Source organism: Rousettus aegyptiacus, unplaced genomic scaffold (genome assembly GCF_014176215.1).
Source record: "Rousettus aegyptiacus isolate mRouAeg1 unplaced genomic scaffold, mRouAeg1.p scaffold_m13_p_6, whole genome shotgun sequence".
Classification (NCBI taxonomy): Eukaryota; Metazoa; Chordata; class Mammalia; order Chiroptera; family Pteropodidae; genus Rousettus; species Rousettus aegyptiacus.
Window position 1 is genome coordinate 41,391,170 of NW_023416309.1, and position 13,964 is coordinate 41,405,133.

Sequence of the window (13,964 nt, forward strand, 5' to 3'; positions counted from 1 at the left end):
ATTCAGAAAGTTGTCGAAGAGCAGGCCTTTAACATAGAAAGCTTGTGGAGCTGCTTTTCCTAGCTTGAAAATGCCAGGAAGGGGATTTCATTAATAGCATCTTATTACAAAATTCAGTATTTTACTTGACTTTACATTTAGGATTTGGGATTTTGTATATTCATTGAGAGATGCAATTAGTACAGTGATTGCAAGATAATATTTCTATTTATTAATGTTGATTGCCTACAAGAAATCCTACAGTAATCACTTATCAAGACCTATCCAGTTATACGTCAGTTATACCTCAATTAAAAGAAAAAAAATTGCCCAGAAAATATGACTCCTGCCAGGTCAGGGCAGTGTTGACTGGACTTTTCAATCAGACGGAGCTACAAGCTCCCGTCCGAGTGAGCAGCAAAGAAGATGACTGGTCTGCCATTCCCAGGAAATCTGTGTATGACTGTCTATTTGCTTTCCTCTAATACTTTGAAATTTCTTAGTATTCCAAAGCAATTCAAAGCATTCGGTCAGGATGACAATTAGACTAATTAAGAATGTAAATGAATTGAATAACTAACTTCTTGCCACAGATGGGGATGCTGTGGGCCCGTGGTGAGTGAGGAGAAGCGTGCTGGGCACAGGCGCCCTGGGCCGTGCTCCTGGGCCACCTGCGTAATCGAGCTCCTCTTTTGTGCAGCTGGTTGTGATTTAAGTCCTTAAGAAGAGCACGTTTTGAGCCATAACCCAATTGGGTATTAATGGCTTAAGAGCTTTCTGAGATCGTAAAGAAGCATGTGAATAGGATTTCTCCTGACTTCAGCCTCCCTGTATTTCTCTTCCTGGAAAGCAGTGTGTGTTCTTTTTGGTTTATATAACATCATGCAGGCTTTTACATTTCTGGAATTAATGGCTCATGTTAGTAGTTCAATTGGTAGAACAGGTATCCAGTCCTATCCCCTGATTACAGAGATCTCTTTTCTTGCCTTTTCATTTGGTCTCACCCTATTTTTCTCCATTTTTCAGTTCCTTTGTCCCTGTCTCGTACCTTTGTTGTCAGCAGAACAGAGTTGTTAGCAGCAGGTTCTCCAGGTAATTCTGCATGTTTCCTTTTCATAATTCTTCTGATTGCCTCCCTTGACCCCGCAACAGCCTGGCTGGCCAGGTCTGCTCCCTTTATTTGGTCAGGGTCATTTTCAATTTTTTTTTTTAAACTCTGAAACTCCACATTTCTATGACCTAATAGTGAGCTATCCAGGAAAGTATATGCTCACAACAGATGCAGAGAGTTTAGGAGGCTGGAAGCGCGTCTTGGAGCGTGAACAGTGATGACACATGGAAAGGGAGAACGATTCCGACCTGGACCCTCAGTGTTCCCTGCCTGCCCCACCCACACTGCTGGCCTTGGATTTTCAGGGCAGCAGAAGGGAGCTGCTTTGGCTTCTTTCTCTGACCTCAGCAAAGTCATGGCGTGTAGAGCTTGCAAAGGCCCAGGGGGCCTCAAAACCTGAGGATGCTTCTACAGAAGACATGCAGTCAAAAGCCTGAAGGACTGTGGACTTTTCTTGGTAAACCAGGAAAGTACCCCACCTGCCCGAGGCTTTCCCTTGTCCTCCTTCCAGCACCATGTGAACGGGCCACCCTCCATGGGCCAGGTGGACCCGCTCCTCCTGTCTCCTTGTCTTTGCTTTGAAATGAGTGCTGTGCACGTCCCTAATGAGCTGCTGGTTATGGCCTGGCAGGAGAGCTTGGTCGTGCCCGGCTAACATGTCCAGCTGCTAAAAACAAAGGCAATGGGTTAATCTTTCTTTAATTAAAACTGCTGGGTTTTCCTATTTAGTGGTACAACTTTTCTATATTTATTTTCTTCCATACAGCTTATACTTTTTAAGCTGATTGATGAAATTTACATTTCATAATCCAGTTTCAGCAAAACTCTAAAATGCTAATATTTGGTAAAGGAGGCAATACCTGTCTTAGAAATCAGTGTTCCCTCAAATCTTTGCTTTGAAAAGGTTTGGGGTGTTTGAGGTAAAATATTACTCATAAAGCTATTAGAATCAAGCCAGCTGGCAGGCTGTACATACATACACACATGTATGTGCACACATACATATATATGCACATAAATATGTACTTATGCGTATGTATATATGTTTGTGTTTTTTTTTTCCCCACATTATTTGCTGGCATGTGCCACCTACTTAGAATGTCACAGAGGCTGAAGTAGAGTGACTTTTGGATGAAGCTCATGGAAATGTTGTTTGTATTTTACATTTCCTGTAAAACTTAAAGATTTCTTAGCTCTGCCTGCCCCATCTGATCCCGTAATAGAAAAATCCATTTTGCGGGTCCAGCCCTCCCGGGATGCTGGCATTACAATAATAGATGGAGGTTGAGCTAAGCCAGCGATTTCCAGTGTAGTCCACAAGGTGCCTTGTGGTTTCAAGGGAGAAGGCTAGGAATTTTTTTTATTGTATCTTTCTAGTTTACTAGCAAAAAGAAAGGGTTCCTAGGTAAGATGAATTAAATAGGCCAAGACAAAAAGCAGAAAGAAAACAATTCTGCAAGGGCATAGAGGAATTAAAATTGAAAGTTGTTTTCATAATTATTGTCTAAAATTTTGGCACATAAATTTGGCAACAAAACATGACCTGAACCATGGAGTGGCTACTTAAATTAAGTCTTTATTCTTCCTGAGTGAATATTCATACATCTCATTGTATGGTCATGAAAGGCTAATCGTGCTGAGTGCCTGTCACTCTGCAGAGGGAATCTTAGAGAACAGCGGGCACGTCTCCGGGCTGTGGCTGAGACTCCCAGGAGTGGGTTCCTGGCTCAGGAGAGAGCCCATCTCACAAACAGGCAGTGGGTTGAAAGGCAGCTGACTGTAGTCGAGGTACTAGGTTGGAAGCAGAGAAATCAGCCTGTACTTCTCTTCAAAGGAAACTAACAGGAGACTCAGAAATACTGCGTCAGGCCTCAGATATCTCTCTGCCAATGCACAGGGTCTGATCAATAAGCAAAGTGCCCTTTAAATGTTTCATTTTTATAACACCATTTTGAAGGTATCTATAGAAATGGTGATGTGATTAGGGGCTGAATTAGCCCAGGGATATAATGGGACCCTTTGTTTAAAGAACCGTTGGGTCTGTCAGGCTGGGTGAAGTAATTGCAAGCATGGAAAGGCTTGATCATGAGGCCGGGGCAGGCGGATGGTGGGGAGGTCTGGGAGGGAGCTAACAGGAAATAACATAAAAGTGTTAACCAGGCTCGTTTATTGCGTATTTGTTGGGTTTAGATGCTCGCTAAGCCCTATATACCTCATTTTGATCCTCATCAGACCTCATAAGGTGGGTACTATTATCTGCCTTTTACAGGTGAGGAATTCTGAAGCTTAGGAAAGTTGGAATATCTGATCAAAGCTCCATTCTGCTAAACAGAGAAACATCTGATGAATTATTAATTTGCCTTGTTCTCTTAGAAGCTAAGTGAAAGCAACTAGAGGAACTGGTACTCCGAGTTTAATTTTGACCTAACAGTGGAAAATTGGTTTCACGACATGAAAATCGTGGGGAAAGTTATGGCATGAAAATGTTAGCAGAACGTGAACTCGTCACTCGATGTTCCTTGGTGCTTCTTATGTTCTGGGTATCAGTCTCAGACAGTGGTCGGGATGAGGCGAGGGGCAGTAAAACGTACTGGGTGAGGTGTTCAGCTTGGAGAAGAGACTCAGGGAGAACATAAGTATCTTTGAACTTTAAAGAGCCGATTCAGGTAGCAGGAGTGAAAGTTACTCAGAGCTTCATACGGCGGAGGGAAACTGTCATTTGGAGTGGGGGAGGCAGCTTTTGGTGGGGATGTTGATAGACTTTCCAACAGTTGCAGGGTGGGACCAGCTGCCTGCCAGCTCCTCTGTGGGAGCGTCTGTCAGGGATGCATTGCAAAGAGGAGCCAGCTGGTCCCCTCTAATCCTGCGGCATGATGCAATTCAGGACCTGTCCAGTGTGGTCACCTAGTTAACATTTTAAAGAAAATGTATATTAGAAGCTTAAAAACAGCATCTCTTAGATTCACCTGGACCTCCTTTCACTTTCACCTTTTAAGGGTTTGGTGTCTCCTAAGTGTTCTTGAAATCCCGAGACACCCTTGGGTTGCCTAGTGGGGCTTTTATTGGAGTCAGAGATGAAGATAATAGGTTAGGCTGGGAGGTGAGGTATGAGTAAACAGAACTATTTGGATCCCTTTAAAACATGTACCGATTTATGAATATTCTCAAGAGCCCTCTGCTTTTGCTTCTGACAAAAAAAATGAAGCGCCGCCTTTTCATAGCCCATGTTTCACATCAAGCAGCTTCTGTGCTTGGGTGGCGCGTCCCCGTGGCGCCTGCGTTTCGCAGCACCCAGTGGCGCCCCCGACAGGCGTGCAGCCCCAGCGTCTGTGCCGTCGGAGGCTCGGGGAGGACTGTGTTTGTGCCCCTGAACGGGGCTGAGCAGCTGACACTTTTTTAATTCTTTGGAAAATAGAAAGCTGCCTTCATTGGTTATATCTACCTCACTTGAAAGGTGGTTGGTTTTTTGTTTTTGTTTTTTTTTAACCCTTCGCCAGGTGAAAACAAGTCACCTCCTCGCCCATGTGGCTTGAATCACTCAGACTCTCTCAGTCGAAGCGACCGGATTGACGCAATCACACCGACATTGGGGAGCAGCAATAATCAGCTCAATTCTTCATTCCTTCAAGTCTACATCCCAGACTACTCGGTGCGCGCCCTCTCTGATCTCCAGTTTGTCAAGGTAAGAGCAGCGAGCTGCTTGGCCAGACCTGGCAGTGTGAGGCCAGCTCCCTAGCCCCTCTGCTGAGCTCTCTTTTGTCAATTTGTGGGTGCCCTGCCTCCAGCTACTGCGCCCAAGACTCAGCTTGCGAAAAACGTTTATCTCTTTGGCTCTATCAAAAGAGCTGCCAAATCGGATCTGGCTTTTTCAGGGAATGTGGAGCTGGAGAACATTAAAAAAAAAAGGATAAACTTTTTTCAACAAATGTTCATGCACTCAAGACTCTAGTGACTCTGGCTGGCCCCAAAAGGGCTGAGGTCAGAGACTCAGAGCACTGGCCAGGACGGGGCGGGAAGAACCCTCCGCTTCTGTGCCGGAGACAGGGTGCTGTTCTTAGTCTGAAATGAAGATGTCTTTTGGAGAAAGAGCCAGCTTTAGCTGAGAAAGCCCATCTCCATTTTCTAGTCTCTGACATTTTGAGACAAAATTTGGAAATGGCTTATGTCTGTAAAAACTGACTTATTCACCAGAGTCAACTTGAACTTTAGAAAGTAGATCAATTTATACGCAAGGATGACTTTCTCTTAGAGAAACTACTAGGGTCCTTTTGGGGAACTTAATCTGTCATACAATGTTCAGGCAAGAGAACCTAAAAATAAGCATTGTCTTGGTTTGTTTTCTGTACCATCTTCTGGCTCCAGATCTCGAGACAGCAATACCAAAATGCCTTGATGGCATCCCGGATGGACAAAACTCCTCAGTCTTCAGACAGTGAAAACACTAAAATCGAATTGACTCTTACGGAGCTGCACGACGGGTTGCCAGACGAGACGGCCAACCTGCTCAATGAACAGAACTGTGTGACACACAACAAGGCCAATCACAGCCTGCACAGCGAAGGCGCCATCTAGGGCGCAGCGCCCCACCGCCCTCAGCCCTCCTGCTCCCGGGGCCCCGGGCCAGGCCGCCCTGCCCAGCCTCCGTCTGACCGTGAATCCCATTAGTGTGAGCTTGTGTGCCATGCTGCATCCCGCAACATCCTGAGACCAAAGACTTTGTCCCCTTCCTGGAAGCAGCAGAGTGAGGACAGGAATGGAGACTAGAGCTGGGACGTCGACAGCTAGGGTGTGGCCTTCGAGATTTTGGAGATGAACTTCCGCCCAAATAGAATCATGGTTATTTTTTTTTCAGCTGTACCTTTAATTATTATTCACCCTCCTCTTCCCTTGATTTGCAAGAAGTTGGAAATTACTGGGATTTATTTTTTTCACGAGATCATGTTTTTAAAAAGTGTCTTTTGCAGAGTTCCAAGCCGTCCTGCCTGGACTCTGCTGTGACCCCACGACGAGACCTGATAGGATGGACTTGTCCCTCCAGTGGCCTTCCTTGGCCTCCCCAGGGAGGGACACCTTTCCTCTGTGCCTCAGCGGGTGTCGCTGTCGAACTTGAAGGGAGAATGAAGAAACCCGAGTTAATGCAGACCCGCCATGTGCGTGGCACCGCGAGTGGAGCCCGCGTGGGACCTGCCGTCGCCTCTCCGAGCTCAGTGTTGTTTTAAATTAATGTTTAACTGTGTCCCTTTCCCTCAGAAAGGTTTAACATTTGCTTGGAATGTGATTTTTGCTCCCACTCTAAGGAATTTTTATCACCAAAATGAATGTTGATGAATTTTAACCCCGTGGTTTGTCATTGGCAAGAGGCAAGGCGACTGCACCCCAGCGCTCCCAGCAGCTCCGCCGGCCCCCGCGCCCCACCTCCCCGTCTCGCTCTGGTTAACCCACGATGCTGCTACACAGATGCCAAACGGAAATCTTCCACGGGGCTTTGGAGTAAACACGTGGTGTGGGGTTCAGGCGCCTCCCCTTCCCACCGGGACGCGTGCGATTGTCAGAAAAGGAGCTGGGCCTTCCGGCTGGGCTCTGTGCCCGGGCCGAGGAGGCATTTCTAGACCCATGTGCTGGAAGGAGGGGACTTTGGGGACTGCCAGCCCCTGCCCCTCCTTCCAGAGAGCCAGCTGTCCCTCTTCCCCTCCGTCCCTGGGCCCATGGGGCCCGGCCGTGGCTGTGTCCCCCGCCCAAGGACCTCTGTGCCTCCCGCCTCAGATGCAGCCCACGCCAGAGGCTATCTGTACAGCCAGGGTCAGTTTGGCCCCAAACAGGGATTGAGAAACCAAATGTGTGTTGTGGCCATTTCGCGTGCGTCTGTCTTGTTTTAATACCAAATTCGTCACATGTAGTGAAATTAATGTCAGGAGGTATTACTTGAGTGAATTCATAACTATCTCACCTGTGTTTTAAGTGTTAGCCCAAGGCATTTGTGCATCTCGTTGGCAACATTTGTACACTGAAATGAATTCCTACTGACCACAGTTCTTGTGCAGAATTGTCAGTCTGTGCCACATCTACACTAGCCAAGGAGACAGCGCTTTCTCTGCTGGGCCCCACTGAGTGAAGGGAAGCCCAGGGCCAAGCAGTTTTCTTCTCCCTCCTCAAGGGAGCAACGTGCTGCACAGGCTGGCTCTGCGGGTTTGGGACCTGTGCTTGGGGACTGGCAACGACATGCTGGGCTTGCCTTCTGACGAGCAGCTTAGTGGCTCGCGTGTCACATGCATGCTTGGCGAGTATTTCCTGTAGGGTGTTAGTCCTGGAGGGTCATCCTCAGAAGGTGCCATGCCCCTTACTGAGGGAAGTGCTGGCTTTTACCTCATGGTAGAGGGTCACGAGGGTGCCCCCTAAGGGGGCTGAGTGGCCTGCTGCTGGCACCCAACCTGCCACCTGAGGATGGAGCCCTCACTGTGCAGCTTGATGTTTGTGGGACTTTGCACCATGAGTGCTCCTTTTTATAAACAGATCCATTCAAGTTAAAACCTAAGTTTCTTAAGATGCATCCAGCTGGGCATAAACCCCAGGGTGATCAGAAACTCGGGTTATCTGTAGGGTGAGCAGAAATGAGAGTTCCCTGTAATGAAATCGCGCCTGGGCCCTGCGGAGGGAGGGGCTTCTCTCCAACAACCACGCCACACTCAGCCAGGGCAGCACTGGCCTTCTCTGTGGCCTGGCGGAGCCTGGCCTGCCAAGCTGTGGTTCCTCTGGCCTTCGGGATCTTGGCCTGTCAGCCTTTCCTGGTCAGTTTGTTTCTCCACACAGTCCGTCTTGGGGTGCCTCGCTACTGAAGGAGCCCTGGGAATCAGAGTTAATATGTCAGATTTTTTTCAGATCCCCACTGTTCCTTTATGAATCCTAAAGCTCAGTGAAAGTCCGGGCAATGGAAAGAGGATTGCAGCTGCTGCCTCCTTGACTTCAGGGAGAAACAGATGGCTTCTCGGTATTGTCTTGTCTGCTCAGTGTGCTGGCGTTTTGAAAGGTCTTCTCTATAAAGGAGTGGGCAGGGGTGGCTTTGCGGTTGGGGCTCCCAGACGACAAAATCTTAGTGTCCCAAGTTAGTATTTATTTTCTATAAACTACTCTTTACCTTTTTGATTATTCACTGTTTTATAAAAATGGGGGATTTGAAGTAATTCCTGTCTGATCCCTGAAGGAATGAAGGCTAACGTTTGGCTCTAGTTACATGTGCTTTGGGGAAAGCTCAAGACCCTTCAAAGAACACTCAGTGTCCGAGCAGCCAGATTTCTCTTCCAGGCCCCACTTTACTACTGGAAACTGACTTCGGGCTGGTGGAGAAATGCCAGCTCATTGCTTCTCCAGGCAGCAGGAGGATGATTTGGGCTTAGAAAGTCTATGCCATTTTTGTCTATAAAGTAAGTGGGAGTCATCGAATAGTCCAGATCTTGGTATACAGTGGCTAGTCCTTAGCACCGATCGTCCTCTCCTGTAGCCGCTGGCTTTGCAAATGTGGAGGGATGGGCCGTGGAGCAGATGCACGTCTTGGGGTCCTGAATTCTGCCAGAGCCCTTGTTGTCGGACCCAAGGCCTCTCTGCACAGCGACCCCTGCTGTGGAACCTCCTCTTCCTCCTAAGCGGCCACTCTGGTTTCCCAGAGGTCTCACCTGGAATTGGATTCCTGGGATCCAGATGGTCTGCAGGACCATCTGCTTTCCCTTTGTAAATGAAAGTGGCTTTTTTCCTCCTGCCTTAGATGTTCTTTCCCTTGTTTTATATTCATCGGGCAAGTCCAAAATCATGTAAACTCTTAGGAAAATAGGTCCTTGAGATTTGTACGTGTATATTGGGTGTTAATCAACTAGCTTAAGCTGTGGTTCTCACTGAGTGTGACTTCGAAAGGGTATCACCCATTTAACTCTGTTCTTCCCTCCTTCCTCACCTCACTTCAGTCTCCATGCTGCCTTGGTTAGCTTCCCCAAGTGGAAGGGAGTAGGGCATCTTACCGTTTTTTAAAGTTATTTCAAGGAATTTTTTATGCAAATGTTGAATGCAGAACCCCACACTAATATGGAACATTTACTGTGAATATAGTTACCTGTGCTATCCCCACAAACATATGACTAAAGGACCAGCTTTTTCAAGTATAGGAAAAGAGTGGTAGATACAAGTAGTATTGCATTTTCCCTAGGAAATGAAGCAACAGGACCTTGAACTTCTGCCCTCAGATTCTCTCGGGTCGAGGAGTAGACCTGAGTATGCCATGGCTGATCGAGCCTGTGTCTTGGCTGGTCAGAAACAAAAACAAAACCCAACCCTGTCATCTTATGAAAACCGGCCAGGGGTCAGTAGCTGTCTTCGCCTTTCCTGGGTCGGGAGACCAGGATTCCTCCAGTGTTCCCCAGGAGTGATCCCAGGCAGAGGACTCACCAGGGCTGGCATGCGACCCAACCCCACTGGTGGCATGGGGCTGTGGGAACAACTTCCCTCAGCTTTGGTCCCAGAGGCAGGTTTTTTGTTTTGTTTTGTTTTTTAGGGGGTTGAGAACGCCAAGGCTGAACTGGCCATGTAGGGTGTGGAGACTTTTGAGTCACCAGTGCTCACTTTCCTACTGAGGACACATGCTCTAGACCTGGGTCAGGTTTCATTCCATTCTGGGCTCTGGGCTAGTGGTGCTTCTGTCCAGCAAGGGTATCTGGGTAAGTTGTAAATTAACCCAGAATTAGGAGGGTTGTAGTAAGTTCACTATGGAAATGATTTGGGGATTCAGAAACTTCCGGTATAAGTTTATCAGTGATCAGACTACTCAGTGAATTTTGATACCTCAGGGCCATTTGCAAATCTTTATCTTTTCGTATTTCTTTTGTATTCAAATGAGCTGACAGAATAGGAGTTAAGAGAATTCTAAGCTGGGGTTCATTTGTCTCTGCTTGAGGGTGAGTGATACAGCCAGGCCAATCTTGTTGATGTCACTGTCCCTCAAGGCTGTGACAGTGAGCCTTCCTACTCTAGATCATATAGGTGTTCTGTCTGCAGTGAATCCTTCCTTGCTGGTTGCCTCCTTCTGCCCTGTCTGCTCAGCCCTAAGGACAGGAGGGAGGAGAAGGCAGTTCGGAACAACTGTAGAGCTTAGAGCAGCTTCCTTCCCACCATCTTGGGCTAGGGACCTTCTTTGTTTCTTAGACCTTTTGGGTTGGCTCAGTTCAACCAAGTAAATATTCACTCTTTATATGCTAGAGCCACTGACATCATCTCACTAGAATTGTTCTAAATATCTTTTGATAGGAAATACCAGGCTGTACTTGAAGCAACATGGAAATGAAGGTTTTAGTGGTAGGAGAGTAAAGTCCTAGGAATTTGTATTGTAAAGTTCCTGTGCACACAGATCCAACATGTACTATAAGGAAGACTTGAGTTGGTACATGCTTTCAAATTTTAATACCCAGGTGGGGTATTAAAACATGAACAGATCGGAAGACTGAGAGTACTGTCTTGCATCACTTGGCAGGGTATCTTCTGTCATTTGCCCACATCTGACCCACATGGATTCACAAGGGAAGTGATTCTTCTGGAGCTAGACTCCTCTGGAGAGAACTACCGAATGGACCTGGTAGAGCTTGGAAGCCTGATCTTTTTGCTGGAGGCCTGGGCCCCTTAGATATAAACAAAACAGCTGTTCTCAGGCTCCCACAGCAGAAAGGAGTAGGGAAGAGTAAGGCCTCAGAACTCCCGCTCCCCAGAGAGCCCCAGCCTAGCTTCTGATTCATTGATTCCCGTGTCTGAAGTCTGTTGTGAAGGTAGAGTGTTATCAGTCTATCGACTTTCTTGTTCCTGGAGTCCTTTAAGTCCACGAATGTATATGGTTTATTTTATATTATTTATTATGTACATATGCCTCTAATGTTAGTATATTGTCTGTGACTAAACGGAAATCTGTTCTGGAGCCCCTCGTCCATGGAGCCCAGGGTCCTGTTGTCCCTTAAAGCGAGGGAGAAGGCAGCAATTTTTTTTTTTTTTTTTTTTTTTTTGGTCTTAAACAGGTTGCTGCTGTTATGTTGGCCCTCGTGTCCCCAGCCCCTTTTATTGGGACCACCTCTATTCCTGATGACCGGTGTTGGGACAAGGATTGAAGCAGGTGTCTTACCTTGTGGCAGGGTCTCTCGAGTACCTCTGTGAAACTCTTTAGGATGTGGTCTCCTGGTGACTGGGTCTATTCTCTGTGTAGTGGTGCAGCATGGCCCTGAGACCAGAGCCTCCTTCCTCACTCTCACCCCCCCCCACCCCAAGCTAGGTCAGGGGCCTTGGCCCCACAATAGTAATGGCACCTTAATTCCCACCTTGGATTACAGAATCCATCTCTCTGGACCATGGAAGCTGCCTGCCCATCTGGGCTTCTAATATGCCTTTTCTTGGTTTTGAGGCCCAATGCTGACATTGCCTTGGCCCTCAATTAAGACCCCGCTTTGTGTTCCATTTTCATCCTCCTTAGCCTTTACTCACTGTATCATAGTGTACATTCGTGCTTTTCAGCAGTGAAGTTTCCTGAACACAGTATTCAGAGCAGTGTACGTAAACCCGAAGCACAAGTGACTGTATAGGTTTCATGAGCTGATTGTCATAATGAATGCATTTTATAATTGAAATGATGTTGTAGATTTACAATCTCCTATTTATTTTGTACCAATTTATTTGTAAATTTTGTGATTGTTTTAAAAGGTTTTTGTTCATTTCTATTCTATTTAGATAAATGATTTTCTGTTCACCCTTCTAGCGGATGTGTGTTCCCTCTTTCCCCTTCATCTGTGCAACACCAGCCTTGCTCCCTTGCCCAGCTGCAGGGCTTTACTGGAGAGAAGCTGGCATCGGCTGTCAGCATGGCAACACAGCAGGGCGTTTCCTCTGCACATGTACCACAAAGTCTGTGTTAAAAGTGGGCGCTAGAACTGTGCCTCCGACTTACAGCCTGATACAGCCAATTCCAGGGTGGTGTTCCTTTGCAAGGATTATAGTCCCTCATCACTTCATTTTAGGTAAAGATGCTGCCACTCAACTGCCCTGGACATTTGCTGCTCAGTTACTAAGAACATGCAGTTCAGTGTGGCAAATGTCTAAACCTTTTTTTCCTAGACAAGACCAGAGGCCTCATCCAAGCCTCTCAATTGGCTCTCAAAGATGGCTCCGTGCCTCTGCTCCTAGAAGCCTAGCAAGGAGAAAGGGTCCAGCACGCACAGGCAGTTCTCCCTCGAGTTAGAAACACTGGGCCCGAGTGTGGTAAGTCATTTTCTGAGTTCTTGAGGATTCAGTGGGCGCCTTTCTCTCTCATCACATGTGGTCCACATCCTCTTCCATCAGCATTTTCTCAAGGCTTCTGTTCCTTCTTCCCCCTCCTCACTCAGGTCAAAGTTCATGGCCCTTCTGTGATCCATTCCACATCTTTTTGGAATCTGTTTCTTCTTTACTCTTAGTTTCTATATTCCAAAGAGGACTGTACTCTGAGAATTGAGCTTCATTAAAGACTGGTCCCTTATTTTTCCACAGTCTTATTTAATCATGTTTGCAGTATTGTCCTGTGTGTGGATGGAGACATTTCAATGAAGAACTGCCTGAAGAGACAGACACTGGCTGACCACCAGCCCACCTTTCCCCAATCATCACTCTCATTTCTTGAGAGTAGAGGGAGATCTGTATTTCAGTGAAGCGCTACCTTCCTGGGAGCCTGTTTGCTTTCCTCAGGAGCAGTGCAGACAGTGTGAGCAGGGCCCGGGAAGGAATGCTCTCTCCTGCACATCCACTCCCAGCTGTCCATGTTGCTTAGTTTCTCCCGCTTTGTCTAGATAAATCCTGGGTTTAAATCAGAAATTCTACAATGAAAATAGAGGCCATTTTACCTACTGTGAGATGAGATTTGCCTTTCTGTCTGCATCCACGGAGTGCCCGTGTCGGTTCATTTCTAAGCTTTATTGTGAAAAAGGCTCTAGGGTTTCTATTTCACATAACAAACTGTGCTCCCCAGGGCCTCTTCTCAGCTCAGCGTTTCTGAGGACGCAGATGGTGATCAGAGGATCTTGCAGAGAAAGTAAGTGGTACAAACTGTATGACCTTTTTCATAGCCTGGCATTGATTTCTGAAAACATATTTGATATTTTTTAAAGGTCATTCGATAGAGATACCTTATTAAAACCAAAAAATTATATTCAATGGCTAATAAGCTCTTTTGCTTTGTATAATTTCCATCATTTTCCCTCCAAGATCCTCACATCTGTCACATTCTGGTGGCATGCCATCTCTCCTGGTGGATGACTGCACGGCCTAAGGATACAAGGAAGGATCAGGTGCCAGAGTTGTCACAGGTGCTTTCCTGCTAGGGTATTAGTGATTGTGAAGCACTCAAACATGAGGCCAAGACAAGACAGGAATTTTTAGATTGAGCCAGCTTCCCTGCCACGATCCTGCTACATCAGTGACTTGATAGCAGTGAGTCCAAATATGAAGCTACTTGCTTCAGAACTCCCCCCCCCCACAAGTCAAAGATGACCTCTGGTAAGAACCCTCTCTCTCAAAAAAGGCTGGACATTTAATAAACATTTTTCTGTGCTGGGAAGGTCTGCTTGGCAAATCCCCTTTCCTGGGTTCTCGGGCACTTGTGAGAGCAGGGAGGAGGACTGTTGCCATCTTTCATGGGAAGAACATGCACTCGGCAGCCTGGGCTCCAGTGTGTGCGCAGTGACGTTTATCTTGGCTCAGGCTCTTCGGGCCTCGTCTATAGCCCTGGCTAGACATAGCTTTGTGGAGAGTTCAATGAGAGAGCAAGCATTTGGGGACATATTTGTACCTGATTTGGTTCATGAAACAATCTGTCTGATCCACCTTTTTT

General features: G+C 46.8%; 1 protein-coding gene across 3 annotated transcripts in view; it reads left to right on the plus strand.

Moving 5' to 3' along the window:
- Positions 1-13,964, plus strand: part of CNNM2 (cyclin and CBS domain divalent metal cation transport mediator 2) — a 128,235-nt gene that overhangs the window by 111,982 nt on the left and 2,289 nt on the right. Inside the window, exons 6-8 of one of the 3 annotated variants that reach the window (XM_016154493.2) lie at positions 1,006-1,071; positions 4,588-4,772; positions 5,453-11,852. The exons of 1 other annotated variant lie outside the window; for it this stretch is intronic. In XM_016154493.2, coding sequence (XP_016009979.1) covers positions 1,006-1,071; positions 4,588-4,772; positions 5,453-5,662 — 461 coding nt within the window. In that variant the 3' untranslated portion in view covers positions 5,663-11,852. Of the gene's footprint in view, positions 1-1,005; positions 1,072-4,587; positions 4,773-5,452; positions 11,853-13,964 lie in introns of those variants that run through there. One more of the 3 variants, XM_016154494.2, reaches the window with a different exon arrangement.